We start from the raw sequence: 27,037 nt of genomic DNA, 5'->3' as shown, positions 1-27,037 counted from the left end.
CATTATTTTATTACAAATGAAAGATATAGAGAAACATTAAAAGTTGTAAACTTTCTAAAATGCACAGTATTTATAAACATTAGAAAAATAGAAAGTTTCATGATCATAATTTTTTAAATATTTGAAAATATTTCATTTATATTGATGAAAGTTATTTTCTACAAAGCTTTATTGGGATGTGAAAACTGTATATAGTTTGGTTTTATTAAGAAAAATATTTTTGTCTAACATTTTGTATTGATAATACACTAATAGAATTCATTTTCACTTAAATTATTAAAAATGAGCTAAAGTGACAAACTGAAAACAAAAAAGAATTTACAAAAACTGATGACGAACGGTCCTTATCAGTCTCATATTAAGACTGTGAGAATTAGAACGTTTCAGAGAGAACGGAATTGTATCAATGCCTCACTTTCAGGGATAAACGTGAGTGCTTTCCATATACATATATTTGACTTCATACTCTTAAAACAAAAATGTTAATTGCATTATGAACATTTGGAAATCTGAACTAAAAATTAAATAATTAACCACTGATCTAAGAATAAAATAGTAAGTTAGAAAATAAAATAAAACTATTATGTTTACAGAATTAGGAAAGGCTTTCCTTTTGGCTATGTGAAGACAGTTTTGTGATCCTTGATGATACATGTACAGATTTTCACATAATAAATCTTAAGGTATCTGAGATAAAGTGTATATATATTAAAAATATATACATTTGAAAGTACCAGTTAAGACTAACACAGTTAGTCTGAATATAGGGATCCAGCATTTTGTTCCTCCTTGGACAACATCTTCCTGTTTGGGAAAAAGTATTCTGGGTTTTGGATTTGCAGCATTTTGGTTTTTCAATGCATATGCCCACCAGAGATTTTTAGAGTTTTTCAAATGTTTTATTGTTTCTCAATATGTTTCAACTCATTAGATCTTTCTGAGACTTTCTCCTGGGCATATGTGTCAACACCAGTTCATTATCCATCCCAGGGTACACATGGTTTCTTGTATTCCAGGGACCTTCAAGCTGGGCACAATATGCCAAGGGCAAAGCTTTGTAACAGGTGACACTGAGGAAATACCTGAGACCAAGTTTCAGTTAAGTGGAGGACTACCTTGGCCTCAGGTTGGATGCTATGAATCTGCTCACTAAGAAGGTGTCCTGGAGAAAGCAACAGTTTTCAACAGAAAAAAAGAAAAACTTTAAATGAATTTCTACAACTTTCAACCACTACCTTTTTAGAAACCACTACCTTTTTAGAAACTACAAGCTTGTGTTCATAACTTATGTATCTGATATACAATTTAGATGAGACAGCAATCAACAGAGTAAACATATATTTGACCTGAGGTATCAACCCATGCATCTTCCATGGATTATCAATTTTCAAAAATGTGGAAGGCACTCAATTGCACTCAACACTGCCTGTGTGCTAAGTCACTTCAGTTGTGTCCAATTCTGCAACCCCATGGACTGCAGACTGCCAGGCCCTTCTGTCCATAGGATTCTCCAGGCAAGAATACTAGAGTGGGTTGTCATGCCCTTCTCCAGGGGATCTTCCCAACCCAGGGACTGAACCTGTGTTTCTCCTGTCTCCTGCATTAGCAGGCTGGTTTTTTACCACTAGCGCCATCTGGGAAGCCCTGTGCCAAAGAGACTATACAAGCACTTTAGAACTTTGCAATCATCTCAGGTCATCACTGTGGACGTCAGTCATAGTTCAACAAAACTGTGGAAATGCTCAAGTCACTTTAATGGAATTCTGAAGAAAAGAGTCTACTACTATTACCCAGGATAGACTTCAGCTAGATTACAAACAAATAAAACTAATAACATTTGACATTAGAGGAGAAACATCCAGTCAAACTGAAGGTTTTTTTGTTTGTTTGTTTTTAATGTCATAATTTTGGGGTTAGGATTTTTTTTGAGAGAAATACCTTTGGTCTAGAAATAATATAGCTAATTTCTTTTCCATTAAATCAATGAGTGATGAGTAATCTACCCATAAACAGTAAAGACCACCAAAATTGTTACTTCTCCCATGCACTTGGAGTGAGATAAGAAAATTTTATGCAGGCTTTAACATGAAAATATATTTCCCTGTACTAGTCCCTGAGGTCTTAGTATTTTGTTTTCTAAGAAGTTAACCCACCTTCCTATTCTCCCCAGATAATTACAATAAAATGTATGGAAAGCATGGCCAGGATGAAATTCAACAGAAAAAGACAATCTACCACTTATTGTGGTAGGATATGCATATTTTTAAAAATGTTAGTAACCAATTATAATTTCCTTAATAAAGGTGAAAATGCCAGATTTCAAGAGGACAATTATGATAACTCATTCAGGTCTTTCATAAAGATTTTTCTACTTGTTTCTAGTTTGTGGAAAACCCACCCTCTGGGGATTAAACCTTTGAGAAAAATTTAAGTGTACAATATAATGCTAAAACAATGTACTTACTCTTTGAAAGTCTCTACATCAAAAAGAAAAATGACATTTCGGATAATAATAATAAAAGTAGAGAACAAAATGAATATAAAGAACTCCAAAGCCGAAATCACTTGTACTTCTTCAGAAACTCAATTGTGTCCTATGTTGTTCAGGTCTGAATTAAAAGAACCCATGAACATAATCATGTGCATTTGTTTTTGTGAAAAGGAAAAATAGTTTCATTTACCTAAGGTAATTAAGTATTTCTCTCTTCCATTCTCCCATTTTAATTGTTAATAAACCTCTATGATGTATCAATAAATCACAGCTTATAAGCCCTTCATGGGCACATGTGTCTTGCACATGTAGCATACCGCCGAGCAGACCTCCAGCATGTGCATGTCCTTTAACACCTTCCCTTCAGCTACTTAGAAAGAAGGAAGCTGTAGAGTGAGGGGAAGCATCAGTGATCTCGCTTCTCAGTCTTAATAATTTGAAATTATGACTCATTAGAGAGTGATGACTGATATTTTGCTATCAGTATACAGTTGAGTGTACCTATGAATTACTGAGAGACTAAGAATAGCAGCCAAAGAAATCAAGAGCCACCTGGCAGAGTCAAACACACTGTGACCAGAAGAAAGAGATTGTTCTGAGAGTTATCTAATTCTTTGACTTCTTTCATGCTTAGGCAGTATTTCAAGTTTGCATAAATGAAAAACAGCAGAAGTCTTCTGGAGAAGGACCAAAACTTTGATTTTTCAAATGTGATGGCCAAAAGTGCAGGCATTTTTATTTGGCCTCATGTCTACATTATTAGTTAGAACTTTAAAAATGCCAGCTTTCCTAATATTTCTTTCAAGAATCAGGTATTCCTTCTCCTCTCCAAGTGTCTTCTGGTGGTTAAAGTCCAGGTTTCTAGGGATTTTGACTAGTCCTGCTATACAAGGTAATGTCATCATCGAATCCTGGGACTGAATAGTCTGTGTTCTCTAGTAAGACATATTTGTCTTCACTGCTATTCGCAGAGAGGACTTCTTTCCGAGTAGTGGATGTCAGGTCACTCCAGGTAATGTCAATGTTTTTAAAAGCATGTAGAAGGAAGATGCCATTGATGATGGTGAAGAACCCACTCAAAGTCCCGATGACATCTCCAGCATTCATGCCATACCATTCTTGAAATAAGATGGCAGAGCAAGTCACTACCATGGATGTGAACAACACGTAATAAATGGGAGTCACAAGAGATGTATTAAAGGTGTCCAGTGCCTTATTAAGATAGTTGATCTGTGTCGTCACCGAAAGCACAAGTACAGCCAACAAAACGAAGACCAGAGGATGCTTATAAACGGGCTTCCATTCCAGTAGTTCCTTAATGGCAATGCCCAGGCCCTTGACGGAGGAAACTGAAAATGCTCCAATCAATGAACAGATTGATATGTAGACCAATATATTGGTCTGTCCTTTCTTGGGTGCCACAATCAAAATTAGTACCAAGGAGATCACAGTTATGATCACAGCAAAGCAGATAAATCCTGTTAGAAGGAGAAAAGAATTAGGCTTCAGAAAATGCCAATAGGGTCAGGTCTTTGTGAAATCTTGTTAGTCATGAGTTTAGGAGCATAAGTGTTTTAGAAAGAGAACCATGATTAAATTAAAAACAGGAACAACAGCAACATGTTACTGCATGGCTTTTGATATCTCACAATGGACTTTCACAGACATATTTGAACCTCACAGATAACACTATAAGGTAAAGCAGGTATTGCCTGATTGACTTTATTTTCAGAATGAGGAAGATGTCAAAGTTTGGGTTGGAATATAAGCCTTTCCCCTCTCCAATTCCCATCTCTTCCCTTCATTCTGTGGAAGCGAAGCACGGACACAAAAATAAGTTGTGGCACCTTTTCAGAAGGCTTGTACTACTCAGTCAAACCCTACTATATCTCAACCCACAGATGGGCTTGCAGGAAGCATATTACCATATTAATACAAACTCATGTGATGAGGAGAGAAAGTGGAGCAGAATTTGAGTGTCTCTTTTGGTTGAATTACAGACCTGGGTCTCTCAATTTCATTTCCATTTCATGCAGAGTAGCAACTTTCTCTTCTTGTGGGGCATGGATAACCATCACAGTTGATCCCAATATACTTAATATACAGCCTATTTTCCCATGAATGTTCAATTGCTCATTTAAAAAGTAGGAAGACAATATTGCACTGTGGGAAGAAGGAAAAAAAAGCACTCTTATTCAATTGCCTTTGGATTCCACAGCAGCTCGGCTGTCACGCTGTGGTGTGTGCCAGTCTGTATCTCTGTCAACTGACTGGAATATGCCACGTGACACTGAAAACCCCCGTTAGCTTGCTTGCTTTATTTATGTGTGTGTGAAGTTTGTTATATATTCCTAAATTTGTATTTAGAAAAATTTCTACCACTTGTCAAACTTTAAGATTAACATTTTAAAAATCATTGGTAGTTTGCTATTTTAAAAAAAATTTCTTGGGAGTATAGTTGATTTACAATGTTCTGTTAGTTTCAGGAATACAGCACAGTGAATCAGTTATACATGTGCAAATACCCACTCTTTAGATTCTTTCCCATATAGGCCATTACAGAGTATTGAGTAGAGTTCCCTGTTCTATACAGGGGCTTCTTATTAGTTGTCTATTTTATATATAGTACTGTGTATATGTCAATTCCAGTCTTCCAATTTATTCCTTCCTCCCCCTTCACCGTCTGGTAACTGTAAGTTTATTTTCTACATCTGTACTCTGACTAACTTTAAAACTCAGGAAAGATGATTAATCAAATCTGCTTAATTGCTTTTATATCTAAAACATTATAATAGGCATTCTGTACACCTGAAAATTTCCCATGACCTTCTAAGAGGTCCCACACAATTTGTTTTCAATTTCCCCGCCTTCTCTTGTAAAGTCAAAGTAGAAGATATTTTTACATCTTACTGGCATGATACATTTAGAACATGCATGCTCATGAAGGCTTCAAAGAAAGATATAAGCCTAAAGAAGAATTAACTCTGCTCTTCAGGACTAGCGTTTAGTTGGTACACACAAGTACAACCAAATGGGTTGTCAGAATACTAAAATATTTCCTTACCAGCTGCTATTGCCCTGACACTTTCACCTATCCAATGCTCCCACTACTTTGGTTGCTATGGCCCCAGGAAGTTCTAGACTGGCACTACGATGGACAGATTATGCCATCCTGCTGTTCAACCACTAGGTCGGCTGTGGCCCCTTCTCCTTATGCCCTGGCACTCCCACCAGTGGGTAGGCCTAGTCATAAACCTTCTTCTAGAGGTTGATAATGGAGATAAAAGGAAAAGACAACAAACACAACAGTTGCTTAGTTACAAAATAAAACAGTTCATGGGCTCATGGGACACATTCATTTGGTATCATAATGGTCAACTCAGATATATTAGATCCACTTTCTATTGAAAGGAAAATGACTCCTGCTTACAGGACTAAAAGAACCTAAGATGTCTCCAAACAGAAGTATTCAGCAGCAATGCAAGAGTTTTAATAACAGCTGAAATTTAACCCAAACATCATGCTTTTTAAAATCCTCTGATAACTATGGTCATTAACCACTATGACAACAGAAAGCATTAAGAGGGTTGTGGCAATTTGTTCAGGTGAGAGGGGAAAAACTGCTTGGCTTCATTGAATCATCACAAAGAAAACACACAATTACCTTAAGTTTGGCAGGAAGACACTCCGTTTCTTGTTTCTACTGCTATTTATTGTGAAATCTTCTCAAATTATTTTTGTGATTTTCAAAATTTTGCTTTGAGATATGCTTAGTAATCTATTTCTTGTGGGTTATGTGAATCATGGTATTAAAATCTCTACAGAAGCCAAGTTCCTTACTGCTCACGTACCTTACAAGAACACTCAGCGCGCCCAGTGAGGTGACCAGAGTGGCAGGAGCAAAAGCATAAGCTGCAAAATTCACAACCTCTCCTGCTCCCACTGGAAAGCAAGCAGCAGTGTTAATATAAAGGATAGGCACATGTATTCAACAACTGACACATGCAAAACAGTAGTCTTTTATCCTGAAGACACTCACATCTAATGAAAAGGAATAATTTAACTTCTTTTAGGGAAGGTGGGGAAAGTTTGGTATTAAAAGGTTGCAGATAAACCATAATTACCTGATGATGCTAACTCACTAATGCAAAAAGTGGTGACAGGGAAATATCTATTTTAAAAGACCTTCAATAAAGATTTTAGTTACTTTAGTACCAGAAACATAGTTGGTCACTCTGATGAAATCTGGTAGAGGTAGGATTTGAAGTGAGCAGAGAATTATTGTTTGCTCAAGAATACCTACTGTTGGACAAATTAACAATAAAGCAACCTGTAAAATTAGAATGCTTTCTAGAGGTGTACAGTCCAGGCAGGGGATAGGCAGAGATACCCACAGGCCTGTGTAGTCAGGCACCCCTGGATTGCAGGGGATCTACAAGCAACTAACAGTATCTTAGTAGCTCAAGTCCTAACAATGTGCTCCTGGAAGCCTTTTCTTATCTGAGCAACTCCAGACTTCCATGAGATAGGGGGATGCAATTGACTTTGAGAGCAGTGGAAAATCCCTCTAAGAGTTGGGTTCTTGTATTGAGAGCAGATTATTCTCCAGCTGGGTCACAATTGAATGCTTGCCCACAGAATGTAGTATTTCACACCGCAACTATGCCAAGCATATACTTCTTGTTGAGAGAGCTTCTGGAACAGATAAAAGACACCAGTACACTTTTTCCCTCTGGCTGCTATCTACTCCACTCCCAGTCCCTACCCCATCCCCAGCCAGATCTGCAAGAGTAATCAGCTTCGAAACATCGTAAAACAAATAGAATCACACAGAATGGAACAATCAGGAGACTGTGCATAACAGCAACAATGGTAGTTCTCTGGGAATTGTAAGCAATGAAATAAAATTCATATTTTACGGCAAGACAAGAAAAATGTTAACACAATTTTTTTTGCCATTTGGGCCTCCCCTCTCCCCTTTAGTGTGTCTGTGCGTTAACCAGACCTCCTTAGCAGATATCCCTCCTCCTTAATCTTGAAGGGCCCACTACCTTCTTTGTAAATGCATCTCTGGATCGTGTAAAGTGTTCATAATACATCATTTAACGTACAGCCTCCTGTCTAGAAAAACTTATACAACTGTGCTTTGATCTCTAAGGGGCAGAATAGTTTGCTGAGAGGCTGTTCTCAGGTTATAATTCTCAATTTGGCTTGAATAAAATTTTCCATTTCTTTTTTTAGATTGACTAGTTAATTTTTCATCAACATAAGCTTTTTTGAATACCTCATTATTTATATTTTTATCATGATAGCTTTCCAGGAAAATACTGACCTCATGAAGTACTGTATGTTTGTCTCTAGGTAAAAATCTCTAATGTTGAAGACAATGCTGTTCTCTCTTCAATACTTGTAGAAACCATGTGCATGGTGAGAATACAATTACAAATGTAGCCATATAATATTCTTCGACTTTCTATTGCATAGGTAGAAGGTAGGAAGATATGAGAAAGAGAGTAAAGGAAAGAGAATCATCCAAGTATTTATTTGGAATCTTCCCAGTATAGTCCCTGACAACAGTTACTCAAATGAAGTAAGAAAACAAATGTGAAAACACCCTAAAAATTGAAAAAAAAAAAAAAAAGCTATATAAATTTAAATTATTTTTGTTCACCATCTTGTAGGCAGATAGGGTATGGGTTTCCCAGAGGGAAAGAACCAGATACAGCTTTTTGACGTAAGAGAAGCCATTTTAGGCCTAAGCTATCGTGTGCTCTAAGCCTGGCCACAGTGCTTGCCCATGAACAGGCCTCAGTAATTAATGATCTTAAAGGAACCAAAGGACAAACTGTTATCGGGCAAGAAAAGTAACAAAAGCAAAGATGATAAATTGGTTGTAAAGACTCCCAATTCTGGTTCAGTGGAAAGGTTAGCCTAAAGTACTTTCTTGAGCTATTTTGCAGAATTTAAATCCCCACCACCACTAGATCCACTTGAACCTAAGGGATGATGTTGAATTTGCCCAACCCTCATGACTTCTATCAACTAGACAGAAGCTTTAGCTTGGATTTTATCAACCTTCGTCCCATTTTTATGTTGAATTCTCCTCTGCTCAAGCCCTCTATGAATATGCACATACTTTGAACTTGAAACATTCCCAATTTGCTGTTTGGGGAGATAGTGCTTTGGGAAAAAGCCCCAGAATTCTCCTTACCTGCTACAAGTAATAAATTCTTCCTTTTTCTTATCTCTGGTTTGGTTGTGTCTTTTGACACCCGCCAAGAGGTGAAACCCAGTTTTGCAGTAACAAGCCTTTTAGATACCACCATTTGTTTAAGAAAAAGCTATCCAATTCTTTCTTTTAAGAGGATCTCAAAAATACTGAAATGTTTTACTTGGTACAGGAAAATTGATGGAAGTTTAAAGGCTTCTGGCTGCAGAGGGAGATGGCTGGCAAGTGTGTGAAACTAAAATTTATGAGGTTCTTTCTCTGGAAGTTTAAGGCTTGGAATTTGAGAAAGTTCAGAGGAGTTAGGAGGGAGATATAAATCTGCAAAAGTGCCTGAGAGATAACACTGCCTTCTCTCTGGACATCATATTAATAAAAATGCTTTTACCTCGTACAGAGTCTCATTTAATCCTCCAGGCAAGTCTAGGAGGAGGGAGAATGCTGACAATTTTCATCTCCTCTCTGTTTGTTCAGAACTAAGCAGCCCAAGGGGACTTTCCTTTATCCACGTTTTGGTCCTGGCTAGGAAAGTTACCCACTCTTTGCATCTACAATAGTCACATATAGAATTAGGAGCCGGGGAAATGTAAGAGGGAAGCATTTTCATCAATTATTATGGGGAATAAAATACAAGAGAAGGAGAAGTTTGTGATAAAACATAACATTTCAAATGGTAAGTTTTCCCTAGCATTCTAACACAGCATTGAGAACACAGGGGTGGGAGGAAGCCAGAGTAAAAATTAATTCTAAATTCACAGGACTTACTTTATATATAAGACATTATGCCCACACAAAAACTTCCAGACTTAACTGACAGCCTTACCAGTTGGATAAATTGATCGATTTGAACAACTGCATGTAATTTATTCATCATTTTGCAAGCAAACACTATTCTTGGCATTATGGACTCACTTGAGAGTAATCCTGCCCACCAGAGCCATTCCTTGAGGTAAGAATGTCCACCTTGTCCTAGGAAAATGATGAAAATAGAAATTAAGTTCTAAAGTGGAAGAAGAGGGTTTGGGGAATTAACTTCTATAAAAGGTACCAGAATATGGTTGGAAAAAGCAACACTTAAGGCCTACTCAGTATATCTCATCTTTTAGCTTACTTACTCAGTCATTTCTAGAGATCTCCTAAAGTTTTCTTTATGTTGCCTTTGATTTCTACAGAAAGTAAGTTTTCTTCATTTGCAGGAAAATTAGTCATGAGGTTTATTATTGTCAACTCAAAAAAAAAAATGCAAACCTAAAAACTGAGAATTATGTTTTGTTTTGTTTTTTTTTGAAAATTATGTTTTATTCGGTGGATTTGCTGAGGACTTAAGTCTGGGAGGCAGCCTCTCAGATAGTTCTGAGGGCCTGCTCTGAATAGGAAAGGGAGGAGCCAGGATATATAGGAGTTTTGCAAAAAAACAAAAAGATAGTTGGAACATCAAAAGATTACTGTTAATTTAAAAAAATGAATTTAGCACTTTTATTTGTATGGGAAGATGCAGGAGTCTGGCTCACTGGAATCATTCCTTTGGTATGCACCTTAACTATTTAGGGCCAGTATCCAGTGCTCTCCATCCTGAATCCCCTCAGGCTGCACTGTCTGTGGGTGGGGGCAGTCGCTATCGCCTTGATGTCAGCAGTATCCTTTGTTTACTGATATGGAAGGTGACATTCTTTGTCTAAACTATTTATGCCATTCAGAGGTGTAGATAGAGTATTATAAGCCCTAAATGCTTTATTTTGGCCACAATTAAAGACAGAACCCAATAAATATTAAATTAGATTGGTACCTAATGAAGACATTAAAGGAAAGAAGATGGTTGAGATAAGAGCTTTTGAAATTTTGGATAGTCAATGAGAGAACAACCAGTGTTAGCCAGCTGGACTCTACTTATTCTCTACCTTTTAGCACCATGAAACTGAATTTGTGTCAGTTGTTGTTCAGTCGCTCAGTCGTGTCTGACTCTTTGTGATCCCATGGACTGCAGCACGCCAGGCTTCCCTGTCCTTCACCAACTCCTGGAGCTTGCACAAACTCATGTTCACTGAGTCAGTGATGCCATCCAACCATCTCATCCTCTGTCGTCCCCTTCTCCTCCTGCCTTCAATCTTTCCCAGAATCAGGGTCTTTTCTTTGCAATGAGTCAGTTCTTTGCATCAGGTGGCCAAAGTATTGGGGCTTCAGCATCAGTCCTTCTAATGAATATTCAGGACTGATTTCCTTTAGGATGGACTGGTTGGATCTCTTTGCAGTCCAAGGGACTCTCAAGAGTTTTCAACAACACCACAGCTCAAAAGCATCAATTCTTCGGTGTTCAGCCTTCTTTATGGTCCAACTCTCAAATCCATATATGACTACTGGAAGAACCATAGCTTTAACTATATGGACCTTATCAGCAAAGTAATGTCTCTGCTTCTTTATATGCTGTCTAGGTTTGTCACAGCTTTTCTTCCAAGGAGCAAGCATCTTTTAATTTTATGGCTGCAGTCACCATCTGCAGTGATTTTGGAGAAAATCAAGAAAATAAAGTCTGTCACTGTTTCCATTATTTCTCCATCTATTTGCCATGAAGTGATGGGACCGGATGCCATGATCTTAGTTTTCTGAATGTTGAATTTCAAGCCAGCTTTTTCAATCTCCTCTTTCACTTTCATCAAGAGGCTCTTTAGTTCCTCTTCGCTTTCTGCCATAAAGGCGGTGTCATCTGCATATCTGAGGTTATTGATACTTCCTGGCTATCTTGATTCCAGCTTGTGCTGGAATGCTTGTGCTTTATCCAGCCCAGCATTTCCCATGATGTATTCTGCATATAAGTTAAATAAGCAGGGTGACAATATACACACTTGATGTGCTCCTTTCTCAATTTGGAACCAGTCTGTTGTTCCATGTCTGGTTCTAACTGTTGCTTCTTGACCTGCACACAGGTTTCTCAGGAGGCAGGTAAGGTGGTCTGGTATTCCCATCTTTTTAAGAATTTTCCACAGTTTGTTGTGATCCACACAGTCAAAGGCTTCAGTATGGTCAATGAAGCAGATGTTTTTCTGGAATTCTCTTGTTTTTTCTATGATCCAACGGATGTTGGCGATTTGATCTCTGGTTCCTCTGCCTTTTCTAAATCCAGTTTGAACATCTGGAAGTTCTGGGTTCATGTATCGTAGGCCTGGTTTAAAGAATTTTGAGGATTACATCTGGAAGTTCATGGTTCACGTATTGCTGAAGCCTGGCTTGGAGAATTTCGAGCATTACTTTACTAGAGTGTGAGATGAGTGCAATTGTGCTGTAGTTTGAGCATTCTTTGGGATTGCTTTTCTTTGGGATTGGAATGAAAACTGACCTTTTCCAGTCTTGTGGCCATTGCTGAGTTTTCCATATTTGCTGGGATATTGAATACAGCACTTTCATAGAATCATCTTTTAGGATTTGAAATAGCTCAGATGGAATTCTATCACTTCCACTAGCTTTGGTTGTAGTGATGCTTCCTTAGACCCACTTGACTTCACATTCCAGGATGTGTGACTCTAGGTGAGTGATCACACCATCCTGGTTATCTGGGTCATTAAGATCTTTCTTTGTATCATTCTTCTGTGTATTCTTGCCACCTCTTCTTAATATCTTCTGCTTCTGTCAGGTCCATATCATTTCTGTCCTTTATTGTGCCCATCTTTGCATGAAATGTTTCCTTGGTATCTCTAATTTTCTTGAGGAGATCTCTAGTCTTTCCCATTCTATTGTTTTCCTCTATTTCCTTGCACTGTTCACTTAGGAAGGTTTTCTTATCTCTCCTTGCTATTCTTTGGAACTCTGCATTCAGATGGATATATCTTTCTTTTTCTCCTTTGCCTTTCAGTTCTCTCTTTTTCTCAGCTATTTGTAAGACCTCCTCAGTTAGCCCTTTTACCTTTTTGCATTTATTTTTCTTGGGGTTGGTTTCGATCACACCTCCTGTACAATGTTATGAACCTCTGTCCATAGTTCTTCAGGAGCTCTGTCTATCAGATCTAATCCCTTGAATCTATTTGTGTGTAGCCTACTGAAAAGGACAAAAACCTTTCCTAAGATACTCAGAGAATTATCTTCCCACTCTTGTAATTTTTGACCTTAACCACATGAATTAACCACTTATTTATGATTTTCTCATTACAAAATTTGCAAATAACTAAATTGGAATATTAAAATATGATTTCATATGCTGTTTTTAAAAAACTCAGCATCAGAAATACTTTCTCAGCCCTTAATTAATAATTGAACATTCCAAAGTCTGGTATATTATTATTAATGTGTATGAGACCATACAGACACTCAAACATAGAGTGTACATATATATATACATATATGTAAGTATATATAGTTCCTAGTTTTTTCTTATCATTATATAAAACCCTTAAATATTATAAACATCCAGATATGTAAATCTAGGTTGAATTCTCATTCACTCTTTTTTTTTTTTTTTTTTTACTGTTTTACTTTATAGACCATAATGGTTATGTTGGATGTGTTTTTTTTTTTAAATTGAAATATACTTGATTTACAATATTGTGTCAGTTCCAGGTATACAGCAAAGTGATCCATTTACACATTATAGATTTCAGATTAACTTCCACTATAGGTTACTACAAGATACTGAACGTAGCTCTATATGCTATACAGTAAATATTTGCTGCTCATCTACTTTATGTACAGTAGTTTGTATCTCTTAATCTCATACTTCTAATTTATCCTAATGTATCCCCTTCCCTTTGGTAACCATAAGTTTATTTTCTATGTCTGTGAGTCTGGGTCTCTTTTATATATATATATATATATATATATATATATATTCATTTGCATTATTTTGTAGATTCCACATATAAGTAATATATATTTGTCTTTTTCTATTTGACTTAGTATTATATTCTCTAGGCACATCTATGTTGGTGTAAATGGCAAGATTTAATTCATTTTTATGATTGGGTAATATTCCATTATATTTATATATCCCATATTCTTAAACCAATCATCTGTTGATGGGCACCTGGGTTGTTTAAATGCTTTGGCTCTTGTAAATAGCGCTGCTTTGAACACTGGGGTATGTCTTTTCAAATTAGAGTTTTTGTCTTTTTGAATATATGCCCAAGAATGGGATTGCTGGATCATATGGTAACTCTAATTTTAGTGTTCTAAGAAACCTCCAATCTGTTTTCCATAGTGGCTATACCAATTTACCTTCCCACCAACACTATAGGAAGGTTCCCTTTTCTCCACACTGTCTCCAATCATTTGTCTGTGGACTTTTTAATGATGGCCATTCTGATCATGGTGAGAGAACACCTCACTATAGTTTTGACTTGCATTTCCCTGGTAATTAGTGATACTGAACATCTTTTCATGAGTCTATAGGTCATATGAATGTCTTCTTTGGAAAAATGTAAGTGTTCTGCCATTTTTTGATTGGGTTGTTTGTTTTGATATTAAGTTGTATGAGCTATTTGTATATTTTGGATATTAACTCCTTGTTGGTCACACTGTTTGCAAATACTTTCTCCCATGACATAGGTTGTCTTTTTTGTTTTGTTAATGGTTTCCCTTGCTATGCAAAAGCTTTAAGTTTGATTAGGTCCTATTTGTTTATTTTTGCTTTTATTTCTTTTGCCTTGGGAGACTGATATAAAAATATTGCTATGATTTATGTCTAAGAATGTTTTGCCTATGTTCTCTAGGAGTTTTATGGTGTCACATCTTATATTTAGGTCTTTAAACCATTTTGAGTTTATTTTTGTATATGGTGTGAGGGAATGTTCTAATTTCCTTGATTTACATGTAGCTGTCCAGTTATCCCAATACCATGTGTTGAAGAAACTGTCTTTTCTCCATTATATAGTCTTGCTTGCTTTATAATAGAATAATTGACTGTAGATGTGTGGGTTATCTCTATTCCATTGATCTATATGTCTGTTTTTGTGCCAATATGATGCTGTTTTGATTACTGTAGTTTCATTCACTTCTTAAGATAAATTCCCAGAAGCAGAATTATTAGATTTTAAGATGGTAACATTTTAAGCTTTCCCAAATTTCTCTCAGGAAAGTTTGTACCCATTTATATTGCTTCCAGCAATGTTTGAGAAAGCTATTTATTTCTCAAATTCCCTTAGCAACATAGGGCATTACTTTTTAAAGAAAAACAAAATCTTGTTAAAATAGTAGGCAACAACCCAGAGCCCACTGTTACATAGTTGATATCTCTTTGGGTACTAGTGAATTAACATTTACTTATGTTTATTGGCCACTTACAATTATTCTGTGAGTTCCTTGTTAATGTGCTTTGACTTTTCCTGTTAGGTACTAATCTTTTTCTTATCAACTGTTGTTGTTCAGTCACACCTAAGTCATGTCTGACTTTTTTGAGACCCCATGGACTGTAGCCTGCCAGGGTCCTCTGTCCCTGGGATTCTCCAGGCAAGAATAATGGAGTGGGTTACCATTTCCTTCTCCCGGGATTATCAACTATAGTCACTCTTTATATATGGTGGATCCTAACTACCCTTTGTCATATATATTGAAATTTTCTCCCCCACATGTCATTTCCTTTTCAGTTTCAGTTAAAGGTGTTTTCAAGTAGGATTTTTTTTTTGGTCAATCCAGATAATCTCTTTCTTCATATAGAATTGTTTCTTCCTTTATCTTTATGCTTAGGAAGACTTTCTTTTAGGATTAAAAAAATTATTTTAAATTTAACTTAAACTATGTGAAATCTACTGTGAAAAGTGGTATAAAGTAGAACTCTTACATTTTTCTCCTCTAGTTTTTGCCAGTTGTCTCTATACTTTTGATTGAATTATTCATCCTTTCTCTAGTGGACTGAAATGCCACTTTAAAAATTGTGTAATAAACTGCTGCATGGACTTATTTGATTTTTCAATTATCTTTCATTTTGTCTATCTTTTTTAATGCTAAACTATTTGAATCAGTGTTCCCTCAATAGTACTCTTCTATAAACTTGTTTGCACAATGCATAACTATTTATTATCCTCCTTGGATCTTAGAACAATATTTAGCTTTTTTAAAGACATTATTCTTGATAAGAATGAATAGAAAATTCATAGCTAATGAAGGACAGTCAAGCCGAGCTAACAGCTTCTGAAATGTCACTGCAAATAGTAACCTGATTCTACTGCCATCCATTTATTGACTTGACAATACTTATTGGGTACCAACCTCTATGTTAGGTGAGGTTCCTGCTTTTGTGAATCTAGTATCAATAAACAAGCCTGTTGACAAGTAAATAAACAATAAATGTACAATGACAAATTATTCCAGGGACATTGAAGGAAACCCTTAGTGCAATAATAGCAGGGGTGGAGGTGAGTGAGACCTTCCCAAAGAGGATGGTCAAGAAGGCCTTTCTGGAGTGATTATATTTTAGTTGAAGTCTGAAGGATGAGTCACCAAATGATGGGCAGGGAGAAGAGAGTTGCAGGCAAAGGAAAAGACCTTGAGGTGGGAAGCTGTCCCAGCCATGCTGTGCTCAGTCATGTCTGATTCTTTGTTGACCCCATGGACTGTAGGCGCCAGGCTCCTCTGTCCATGGGATTCTCCAGGCAAGAATACTGGGGTGGGTTGCCATTTCCTACTCTAGGGGATCTTCCCGACCCAGGGATTGAACCCCTGTCTCTTGAGGTAGGAAAGAACTTGGTAAATTCCAAGAGCCAGAGAAAAGCAGGCAGCAGACAGGGTAGCAGAAGATGAAGCTGGAGAGGTAGCATGGGACACTTTAGGCAGGAGGTGAGGTCAGAGATTGTGGAAGGATGTTTGGATTTTACTCTGAGTGCAAAGAAAACCCCCTGATGTGTTTAGCCTGATCTGACTTTAAATCTGGGATCGGGATGGGGAATACGTGTAAATCTATGGCTGATTCATATCAATGTATGACAAAACCCACTGAAAAAATAAATTAAAAAAAAAAATCCTGAAACCTCAGAGTAAGGAGGAGAAGGAGGTGACAGAGGATGAGATAGTTGAATGGCATCACTGACTCAATGGGTGTGAGTTTAAGCAAACTCCTGGAGACAGTGAAGGACAGGGAAGCCTGGCATGCTGCAGTCCATATGGTCACAAAGAGTCAAACATGACTTAGCGACTGAACAACAAGGCTATGAAAGAAGAACTCATTCCACACTCTAAACTTCTTGAGTTTTAGTTTCACCCTAAAGGAGACACAACTGGTTCAATCCTGGAAACTGCTGAGAACAGAGACAGGGGCAAGACAAACACAGTGAAATTCTCTGAAATTCTCATAGCACCGCAGTCTTACAATAGGATTATCTCTGCAATTAGAAATTTGAATTCGTTAGTTGCATCTATCTCTTACCAGCTCTAGTGACACCCTTTTTGGCCAGTTGCAAGAGGCCCTTTTTTTTCAAGATGAAACTGGAGCCAATAAAAATACTGGAACTTATTGCCAGTACCAGGCCTATATAAAGGCTGTATTTGTTCTCTGTAGAAACGCTCAGGTTGGTTATGCTGGAATTCAGGTCCCTGTAGAGCACAGGAGAGGCCAGCAGCTGTGACACATGTGTGATCTCACACCAAGCCTGGGAGGCATTCGGACAGCTCAGGGACAGCACATAGCCTGGAAAAAGGGAAAGAGGGAGACGTCAACCAACGAAAGGGAGATGCATTAACATTTTCTTTCTTTCTCCAAGAAATAGAAACTTTCTTTCTCTACTGACACACTTTTTTTTACTGCCTGATGGGCAGTCCCCAGCATGTGATCCATGGGTTGGCAGACACGTTCCGCTGGTCTCACACACACAAGTTCTTCACAGTGTTTTCAAAGTGCTTTAGCTGTCATCATCTAAGCATGACAGACTTCACAACAAAGTCTGGATTCCTCTTATTGAATGGAAAGTCTAGCAATACTTCGTTCTTTGCTTCAGCCAAAAGCAGCCTGCTGGAACATCAAAGAGCTGTGTGCACTGGCTTGGGCTCAGCAGTTCATTACAGCTCCCTACCCCGCACATCCACTTCTCTCCTTCACGCCATCAGTGTGTTTCCCAGAAAGCATCATGCAGTGTGTGTATAATGCCCGAAAATAGGGAAGGGCACAGCAAGCCCACCAGACTAGAAATCACCACGTTACAGGAAACTGAGCTAATCCACTTGATGTGCATTTCAGATAATCTGTTTAAAAGTGGGTCTAGTTTTCTAGACCATTTTCCCCATAGAGAATAATTTTTCAAGTCTAATTCACTTCCTCCTTAATAAAACAGACTCTAATAGAAAATGAATTAAATATCAGTAGGCCTTTTTTTTCCCCTTGAAGAGGATTCAAATAAGCATGTAAATCCACTGAACCAGACCCATTATTATAACTGCCTTTTTTTGGGGAGGGGGGAGCTAAATACTAAAACACAGAATGAAAGCATTTTATACTGTTTAAGAGATTTTTTTATAATCCATTCTCCACTTGAAAAGCTGCCAACACAGTGACCCTGTGACTAGGTTTTCTATCTTTTCAACTTTTTTTCCATTTGAAAGGCATATTTTCCTAGCATGACTTACCCTGAACAAAAATGGGCAAAGACGAATTAACTACAATTTTAGGATTCAGTGAAATAAAGTCAGCTTTACATCTCAAAAATCTTAAGAAAGCATGTAAACAACAAAAGATAGTTTGACTAAATGTTGTCTTAGAAACAAAACTTTAACAGTGGGATCTGTGCCTCTGGGGCAAAGCAGTATGCGTGTGTGCATGAGCGCTAAGTTGCTTCAGTCATGTCCAACTCTTTGCAACCGTATGGACTGTAGCCCACCAGGCTCCTCTGTCCATGGGATTCTCCAGGCAAGAACACTGGCGTGAGTTGCCATGTCCTCCTACAGTGGATCTTCCCAACCCAGGGATCGAACCTGCACATCTTTTGTCTCATGCACTGGCAGGCAGGTTCATTACCACTAGCTCCACCTGGGAAGCCCTAAAAGCAGCATGAGTTCTGTGAGCTTTACCACACAGACAGTTGAGGAACAACTATAAAGTTCAAGACTAGCAAAAGGTAAAATAATGGAATTCAGTTTTTTCATGGTTATTATTTCATTTATCTCTGTAATTTGAAAATGAACCAACTTTGATTCAGAGATACAGGATAAATCCTGAGACAAAACTTCTAAATATTCCAAGGAGAATTATATTACTTCAGAGATAGTTTACTGTAACTGAGGAATTTTTCAGGCTGGTTGTTTTAGTAAGAACTGTTGCAAATTTTCACATAAGCTAGCCGCAAGCAATCTAGTCCTGGACACTGTTCACCTCATCTAACCCCCAATTACTACCAAAGTAATTTTTAGTAGTAAGAATTTTGATTACATGAATTTTTGTGAAAACATCTGACTGAACTGGACAGAAAATTCCATGGCTGCATCAGTATCATTTACTATGTAGTTAACATAACCATTCCAAAACTTTAACTCTGGAAATAGTGTGGGTGGACCTCATTCCAGTGAAACAATACTCTTTCTGAACTGTTTACACAGCAAAACATTTCCAACATTTTAGGGGGGTGGGGGCAGAGGATGATAAGGGAACGCAAATAATGTTTGTTGCCTTTTGTAAGTTCTCATTGTAAATGAACATTAATGTTATAAGTTTTATGGCAGGAAAAATAATAAAATCTTGTCTAGTTACTGACCTTAGAACTTAAATTGTTTTATGTTTGGGGAGCATATGAAAGAGGGAGGCCACGGCAGATATGAACGAATGAGGAAGTGACTGGTGGGTAGGTGGGTATGGAGTGCTAGGGCAGGAGGGGAGGGATGGAGGAAGCAGAGTATGTGGGCAGGGACACTGGAGGTTTCTGAGCAATGAGAGATCTCAAAATTGAGGTAGCTTCTTAAGATTATAGTAAGCAAAGTAATTCTCCAGGAGTTTAATCCAAACTTTATATAACACAGAAAATCTATTACATTCCTTCTTTTTCATTTTAATAGACACTGCCAATAGCCCTTTCAAGTGTCTATACCAATTTATACTCTTGTCAGCAAAGAGCATGTATCATTTCTTTAATGTTATGATATATTGTTTTAAATATTGAATAACATTTAGGAAATATGTGTCAGTTATAAAGAAAAAATAATATACACCAACGTATCAACCACCTAATTTAAGAAGTAAAACACTGTCCCTCAGAGGTAACAACTAATCTGATTTTCTGTCTAATAGTCCTTGCTTCAAAAAAAAAAAAAAAATGAATTCTTTTTAACAGCTGAGTAATATTCCATGGTGTATATGTACCACAGCTTCCTTATCCATTCATCTGCTGATGGGCATCTAGGTTGCTTCCATGTCCTGGCTATTATAAACAGTGCTGCGATGAACATTGGGGTGCACGTGTCTCTTTCAGATCTGGTTTCCTCATTGTGTATGCCCAGAAGTGGGATTGCTGGGTCATATGGCAGTTTTATTTCCAGTTTTTTAAGAAATCTCCACACTGTTTTCCATAGTGGCTGTACTAGTTTGCATTTCCACCAACAGTGTAAGAGGGTTCCCTTTTCTCCACACCCTCTCCAGCATTTATTGCTCGTAGACTTTTGGATAGCAGCCATCCTGACTGGCGTGTAATGGTACCTCATTGTGGTTTTGATTTGCATTTCTCTAATAATGAGTGATGTTGAGCATCTTTTCTTGAATCAGTTCTAATGAGATGGATGAAAATGGAGCCCATTATACAGAGTGAAGTAAGCCAGAAAGATAAAGAACATTACAGCATTAACACATATATATGGAATTTAGAAAGATGGTAACGATAACCCTATTTGCAAAACAGAAAAAGAGACAGAGAAATACAGAACAGACTTTTGAACTCTGTGGGAGAAGGTGAGGGTGGGATGTTTCAAAAGAACAGCATGTATACTATCTATGGTGAAACAGATCACCAGCCCAGGTGGGATGCATGAGACAAGTGCTCGGGCCTGGTGCACTGGGAAGACCCAGAGGAATCGGGTGGAGAGGGAGGTGGGAGGGGGGATCGGGATGGGGAATACGTGTAAATCTATGGCTGATTCATATCAATGTATGACAAAACCCACTGAAATGTCGTGAAGTAATTAGCCTCCGACTAATAAAAAAATTAAAATTAAAATTAAAAAAAAAAAAATGATTTCCCAGGACTTCCCTGCTAGTCCACTGGTTAAGACTTGGAGCTTCCACTGCAAGGGACATGGGTTCAATCCCTGCTCAGGGAACTAAGATCCTACATGCCACGGGGAATGGCAAAAAAAAAAAAAAAGAAAATGAAATTTCCCCTATAAGATTATATCTTTAAATAATAAATCGTTTCATCTTCTCTATTTTACTTTCTAAAAATGTAACCATACAGTATGCATTCTTTGGTGGTTTGCTTGCTTTTGAGATTTATCACTCTTGATGCTCTGACTGTAAGGTTTGCTTTTTTCCCTACTTTCTATAGAATTCCACTTTATGACTATCTCACCAGGAATTTTTCTATTTTATAGTTTGTGGACATTTGGGTAATTTGCAGTGTTTTTTGTTTTTACAAACAGTACTACTAATGTTCTCAATTATGTTAAACCAAATGAAGTTGATGCTATTTGACAATTTTTGACCCAACAAAAAAATAGCAGTTTCATATGACTCAACTTAAGATGTATCTTCTAGGTACAGGTATAAATGTCTTCTTACATACACTTAAAAATTTAACAACAAAGTCAAATTTTCTATAGGGTTATATGCCTTTTCCCACCTTAAACTCCATTACTAATCATCTATAATGTTGGGAAAGTTGAATCATCACTCTTGACTTCAGTTTCTTCATCTCTAAAATGAGGGAGTTTGACTCAATGAGTCTAAAGATCCCTTCAATACTTTTGGGTTTGATAATAAGTTATCTTCATTCCCAGAGTAATTTACTTATAATTCTGGTAGTTTATAAATATTGCTGATGGACCAGCTCTAAATTCATAGGCACTTGTATCTGAAAGATATCTTAAAGAAACTGATGCCAAGATATTAAGTGACTTGGCAAAGCCATGTAACAGCCAAAATCAAGGCCAAATAATCCAATTCCCAGACTAAATTCTATTTCAGAAACATAAGAACAAAAAGTACAAATAAATAAAGTCAGTTAACATTTATTGTTGTTTATACAAAGATGAAATGCTTTGAATAGTTTTTTCAAGTCTGACTTTGTCTATAAAGAATAATTTAGGGCTCCCTTGGTGGCTCAGTGGTAAAGAATCTGCCTGCCAATGTAGGAGACACAGGTGGATCCCTGTTCCCGGAAGATCCCACATACCTCGAAGCAACTAAGCCTGTGCACCACAACATTGATCCTGTACTCTGGAGCCTGGGAACTGCAATAACAGAAGCCTGAGCACCCTGGAGTTTGGGTTGTGTGTAATACAGCAATAGCTGACTGATGGTGGTGGTTTGGTGGTTTAATCGCTAAGTTGTGTCTGACTCTTGCAACCCCACAGACTGTAGCCAGCTAGGTGCCTCTGTCCATGGGATTTCCTCGGCAAGAATACTGGAGTGGATTACCATTTTCTTCTCCAGGGGATCTTCCCGACCCAGTGATCAAACCCACATCTCCTGCCTTGCAGCCAGATTCTTTACTGCTGAGCCACCAGGCAAAGCCCTAGCTGACTGATACACTTGCCTGTTTATATTAGCAAAGGAAAGAATGAATGAAATCTCTAATGTCTCCTACAATTTATTCTCCAAATATCAGCCATTGTGAATCAGATTACAACACTCCCCTGCTTAATTCCCCATGATTTTTCATGGCAGTTATAACAAAATTTAAATTTCTAATTTTTAAAGAGCTTTACATGTTCTGAAGCTTGCTCACCTCTGACATTATGTTGCACTACTCTCTCTCACTCATTCTCTGAAACAACACCTTTCATTCTCTGATTCGATATATTTTTATTGAGTATCTACCACCTGTCAGGCATTTTCTGGAAGTTGGGGTTACAACTGTGAGTAAAGTAAAATTCCTGCCCTACTACAGTCATTCTAATGGGGGAAAATAAACAAGTGACCTAAAAACTACAGAATATGTTGACTGCCATGGAAAGGAGTAAAAGCAGCATAAAGGAGTATTTTTTAAGAGAGAGCATTGACTAGAAAAAACTCTGTGCTAAAAGTAAATGCAAACACCCAGATGTGGGAATTTGCTTAAGGGGGGGTGAAAGGAACTTTAAGCTAGGTTGGCTGATGAGAGAACAGAGATGGTATGAGATGAGGTCAAAGAGTAGTAAGACATAAGCTCGGGTGAAATAAGCCTTTCGTTAAGTCCATCCTTTTGTGTCACTTCTCCTTCCAGAATTGTACAATGGCGTCCCTTTCCACTCAGAAAAAATCCAAAATCCCCACCACAGTCTAAAATGGCCTATAGAATCCTGCCTCCATGTATCTCTGTAACCTCATTTCCTAATTTTCTCCCTTCTTTCTTTAATAGGCTTAATTTCTTCTGACCTTAGACGCTTTGTAAGCAGTCTTCACTTGTTACTTTGTCCTAGCAGTGGCTGGTATGACTGACTCCTCTTACTGAACTCTCACCTCCTTAGAAAGCTTCTCTGCCTTTCCAACCTAATTTCTCACTTTCCACTGTACAATTTAACACTGCCAACCAAACAAATGTCCTCTTACAGCTTAATTATGGCTTTGTAACAACATTGTATATCCACAGATCTATTTCATTTATTTACTCAACAAACTACCATATGTGTGCTAAGTCACTTCAGTTGTGTCCAACTCTTTGTGACCCAGTGGACTGTAGCCAACCAAGCTCCTCTGTTCATGGGATTCTTCAGTCAAGAATACTAGAATGGGTTGCCATTTCCTTCTCCAGGGGATCTTCCAGATCCAAGGATTGAACCTGCATCTCCTATGTCTCCTGTATTGGCAGGCAGGTTCTTTACCACTAGCGCCACCTGGGAAGCCCAAACTTCCATACAAAGCCCCATGTTAGGTAACCATTCATCAACACTTAAATTCTTATTATACTTTCTGTGTGCCAGGCCTCTTCTAGGAATGTGGGAGACTGTGATCAACAAGACAGGTAAACAGGTCTCTGTTCTCATGGAAACTGACAATTTTATTGAGAAAACTAACAAAAAGACTAGAATAAGGAGGGTAGAATAGGAATAAGAAATAATTTGGAGCAGAAATGGAGAGAAAATTTGGAGCAGAAATAAGAATGAGAAATAATTCTGCTATAAACTGGAAGTTTGGAAATAAACTATGATAGGACCGGGTAAGAAGCCCAATATTTCAATTAATCCAAATAAAATTGAGCAGATACTGTTGCCTTTTTTAAAAGTTAAAAATTTGTATATCTAAACAAGATCATCCCACTATGAGTATGTTTGGAAGCCAAATACTCTATGAGGACTGTTGATAATCAGATTTCCTACATAACCTGCTGCAATTAATAACATATTGTTTTCTGAACAACCTTTAGTGAAGAATTTTTACTAGCTTAGAGCACTTAAATTTCAGCACCTAGAGCACTTAAACTTGAAAAAAAAAAAAACCTATGCTTTTAACTTTCTTGTAGAAATCTGGAGAAAATCTATTTTAGTGTAATATAAAAGAAGCTATATTTTATATAGAAAATACAGCTTGCCCTGCTAATAAAAGTTATATTCATTTGGTGGAATTTTGAGAAATGTTTATGATATGTTTTTTTTTAAGAGTAAAATCTCAGAATCATTAACATATACCATTGCATCCAAGAGGCCAGAGACTGTGGATGGGCACCTACAAAAAAACAAAGTCTCAAATAATTTTGTACTTTGTTTGATTCCTAATTATGAAGACTTATTCAATTATTTGGGCCTCTAGGCCCAGACTGTCTTGCAAATCTCTCTGTTCTATTAATAGAACCTAGGTCAATGTCTGACACATGGGACCTAGGTCAATGTCATTTGAATAAATGAACAAATGAAAAATTGATCCTTTACTCCATGTCAGGTCAGACTCTGAACTGTTTGCTTCATGTGTAATCCCACCTGCATCTACTCCTCAAACTCTAAACTGTAGGAATTATTCTCAATTTACAGACAAAGAAAGACTTAAGGAGGATGTCATGGCTGAGAAGACTGCCTGTGTGCCCAGTTGCTTCAGTCATGTTGGATTCTTTGCAACCTCATAGACTGCAGCCCACCAGGATCCTCTGTCCATGGGATTCTCCAAGCAAAAGGACTGGAGTGGGTTGCCATTCCCTCCTCCAGGCAATCTTCCTGATCCAGGAATCGAATTGGAGTCATCTGCATTTTCTGCATTACAGGCAGATTCTTCACCACTGAGTCACCAGGGAAGTTTCACTGATAACAATTCTGATTTCTCTCAAGTCTTTTCCCCCAGTCGTCGTTCAGTCATGGGCTCAGTCGTGTGTGCGACTCTCTGTGATCTCATGGACTGCAGCATGCCAAGTTTCCCTGTCCTTCACCATCTCCCCGAGGTTGCTCAAACTCATGTCCATTGAGTTCGTGATGCCACCAGAGTCCCACACAATTAATTACCACAGTTAACCCTTGGTATTAAACATGGAGGCCTTCCTTGGTGGTTCAGTGATAAAGAATCCGCCTGCCAAAGCAGGAGACTCGAGTTCTATCCCTGGATCGGGAAGATCCTCTGGAGAAGGAAATGGCAACCCACTCCAGTATTCTTGCCTGGAGAATTCCATGGACAGAGGAGCCTGGTGGGCTACAGTCCATGGAGTCACAAATAGTCTTACAGGACTTAATGACTAAAAAACAACAATTAAACATGGAGCTTGAACATTTCTTGTTGGAACTAAATATATGAGCAAAGCAGAAAATCATTCCTAAGTTCAAATAGGCAGGGTAATTCACACATTCTCCTTACAGATCCCTGGGTAAACAAGGGACGTGTTATTAACAGTCTGATTTACTGGTTTAGGAATTCTTTAGACAAAGATTGACTATCTAGGAAATAATTCTAGATCCCACTGCCTTCGTAACCACTTTCAAACACTTTCAAAACCACAACTTTCTAATAGTTTGTGAATTGTTCAGGCATTTTACTCTTTGTGTTCGTTCTTTCTCTTCCTGGCACCGTTCTGACTTCTAACTTCAAAACAAACAATACCTCTCCACAGCAAGGAATAAGCTGGGAGAGCCAAGGGAAGAGAAACTCTGGGGATTTGCCCGCAGTTTTGGGAAGGCAGAGTTCTTGCCACGCCTCTCATTGCCCCCTCCCTCTTTACATCCTTACTGGGTAAATCAGAAACCAGCTTTCCTCTGGACTCTACAAACTGAAAACTGTGATTTCAGCTGATACAAACTGTCCGCCCGCGCCCCCTCCCCGCCCGCCTGGTCCCCAGGTTCTTAGTTTCATCCCGAGTTACATGTGCCTTCGGTACTGAAGTTTTAGAAAGCCCACGAGCAAAGTGCAAGGGGCTGCGCCCTAAGACTTTACCCGACGAGGGTTGGGGCAGAAACCCAGGCCGCAGAGCAGTGAGAAACCTACAAAGATCGCGCCCAGTTCCGGTCTCGCCTTAAGCAGCCAAGTGACTCTGCAGCGAGTCAGACGCGAGGCTACTGAGGTTGGAGGCGTTTTCACCTCTCAAAGAAAGAGTAGAGAGGTGGGCAGCTCAGCCGAGCCCAGCGTCCTCCCCCGGCGGTGTCCAGGGCGCATGACCCTCCACCTTGCTTGAGCTTCGCCAAGCCCGCTCTGGGCGCAAGACGGGACGTCAGCCGGGTCCACGGCCGCGCCCTCTGCCGGCGGGATGACGTCGACCACGGACTCTGGAAGTGAGTCTGAGTCAGTGGAAGCGTCTTTCTCGGGTGAAACTTGGGAGTCTTCCCACAACACCCTGAACACCCCGTCAAGACATTCAGGTCTCCATAATTTACGTGGACCTGTCTTCTGGAGTGGGAGTGGGAAGCCACGTATTTCTTGTTCGACTCAGGCATTCCCATAGAGTCTGGCATATTGTTGGCACCAATAAATATCTGTTGACCAGCTGAGTGAATGAATAAATGCATGAACGAGTACGTTAAGAGTCGGCGTTTCCCTTTCTAGACTCCACAATTACCCGCGACCGCCCGCCGGGTCTCATCGCCACCCGGACGCCAAGTCCTCCGGCCCGGAGCAGACACTCACCTTCTCGGCAGGGCTCTCCGGGCGGCAGCCTCACCTGTCCCCCCATGGCCCCCGACGGGGCTTCCCAGGCGCAGAAGCTCGCTCCTCAAGCACCCGGTTTTCTCCTGCTCCCCGTGTACCCGCGTTGGGGCGGAGCTGCGGGGTCTCGGACTGTCGCGCGCAGACCCCGGCCCCGGACAGCCTCAGCCAATGGGGACGGCGG

At 38.7% G+C, this 27,037-nt stretch overlaps 1 protein-coding gene across 1 annotated transcript; it reads right to left on the bottom strand.

Moving 5' to 3' along the window:
* On the bottom strand, window positions 1-27,037 carry NIPAL1 (NIPA like domain containing 1). Its single transcript, XM_061164701.1, has 6 exons — window positions 26,836-27,037; window positions 17,059-17,319; window positions 9,630-9,686; window positions 6,343-6,433; window positions 4,494-4,654; window positions 1-3,969 (listed from the first exon to the last, which is right to left on the bottom strand). The coding sequence occupies exons 1-6, from the start codon at window positions 26,879-26,881 to the stop codon at window positions 3,353-3,355; spliced, it is 1,233 nt and encodes a 410-aa protein (XP_061020684.1). The 5' UTR covers window positions 26,882-27,037; the 3' UTR covers window positions 1-3,352.

Source organism: Dama dama, chromosome 17, assembly GCF_033118175.1.
Source record: "Dama dama isolate Ldn47 chromosome 17, ASM3311817v1, whole genome shotgun sequence".
Lineage (NCBI taxonomy): Eukaryota > Metazoa > Chordata > Mammalia > Artiodactyla > Cervidae > Dama > Dama dama.
The sequence above is the reverse complement of the archived record's forward strand: the minus strand, read 5'-3'. Positions and strand labels throughout refer to the sequence as shown.

What these genes read in the sequence shown, in the direction of transcription:
- NIPAL1 (XM_061164701.1), bottom strand. Translation starts at nt 26,881, where the DNA reads ATGGGGGGACAGGTGAGGCTGCCGCCCGGAGAGCCCTGCCGAGAAG. An exon ending in AAAGGGTGTCACTAGAGCTG is followed by an intron (nt 9,687 to 17,058) that starts GTAAGAGATAGA and finishes TCATTTTCCTAG; the next exon opens with GACAAGGTGGACATTCTTAC. An exon ending in GCGCTGAGTGTTCTTGTAAG is followed by an intron (nt 4,655 to 6,342) that starts GTACGTGAGCAG and finishes TTCTTCCCACAG; the next exon opens with TGCAATATTGTCTTCCTACT.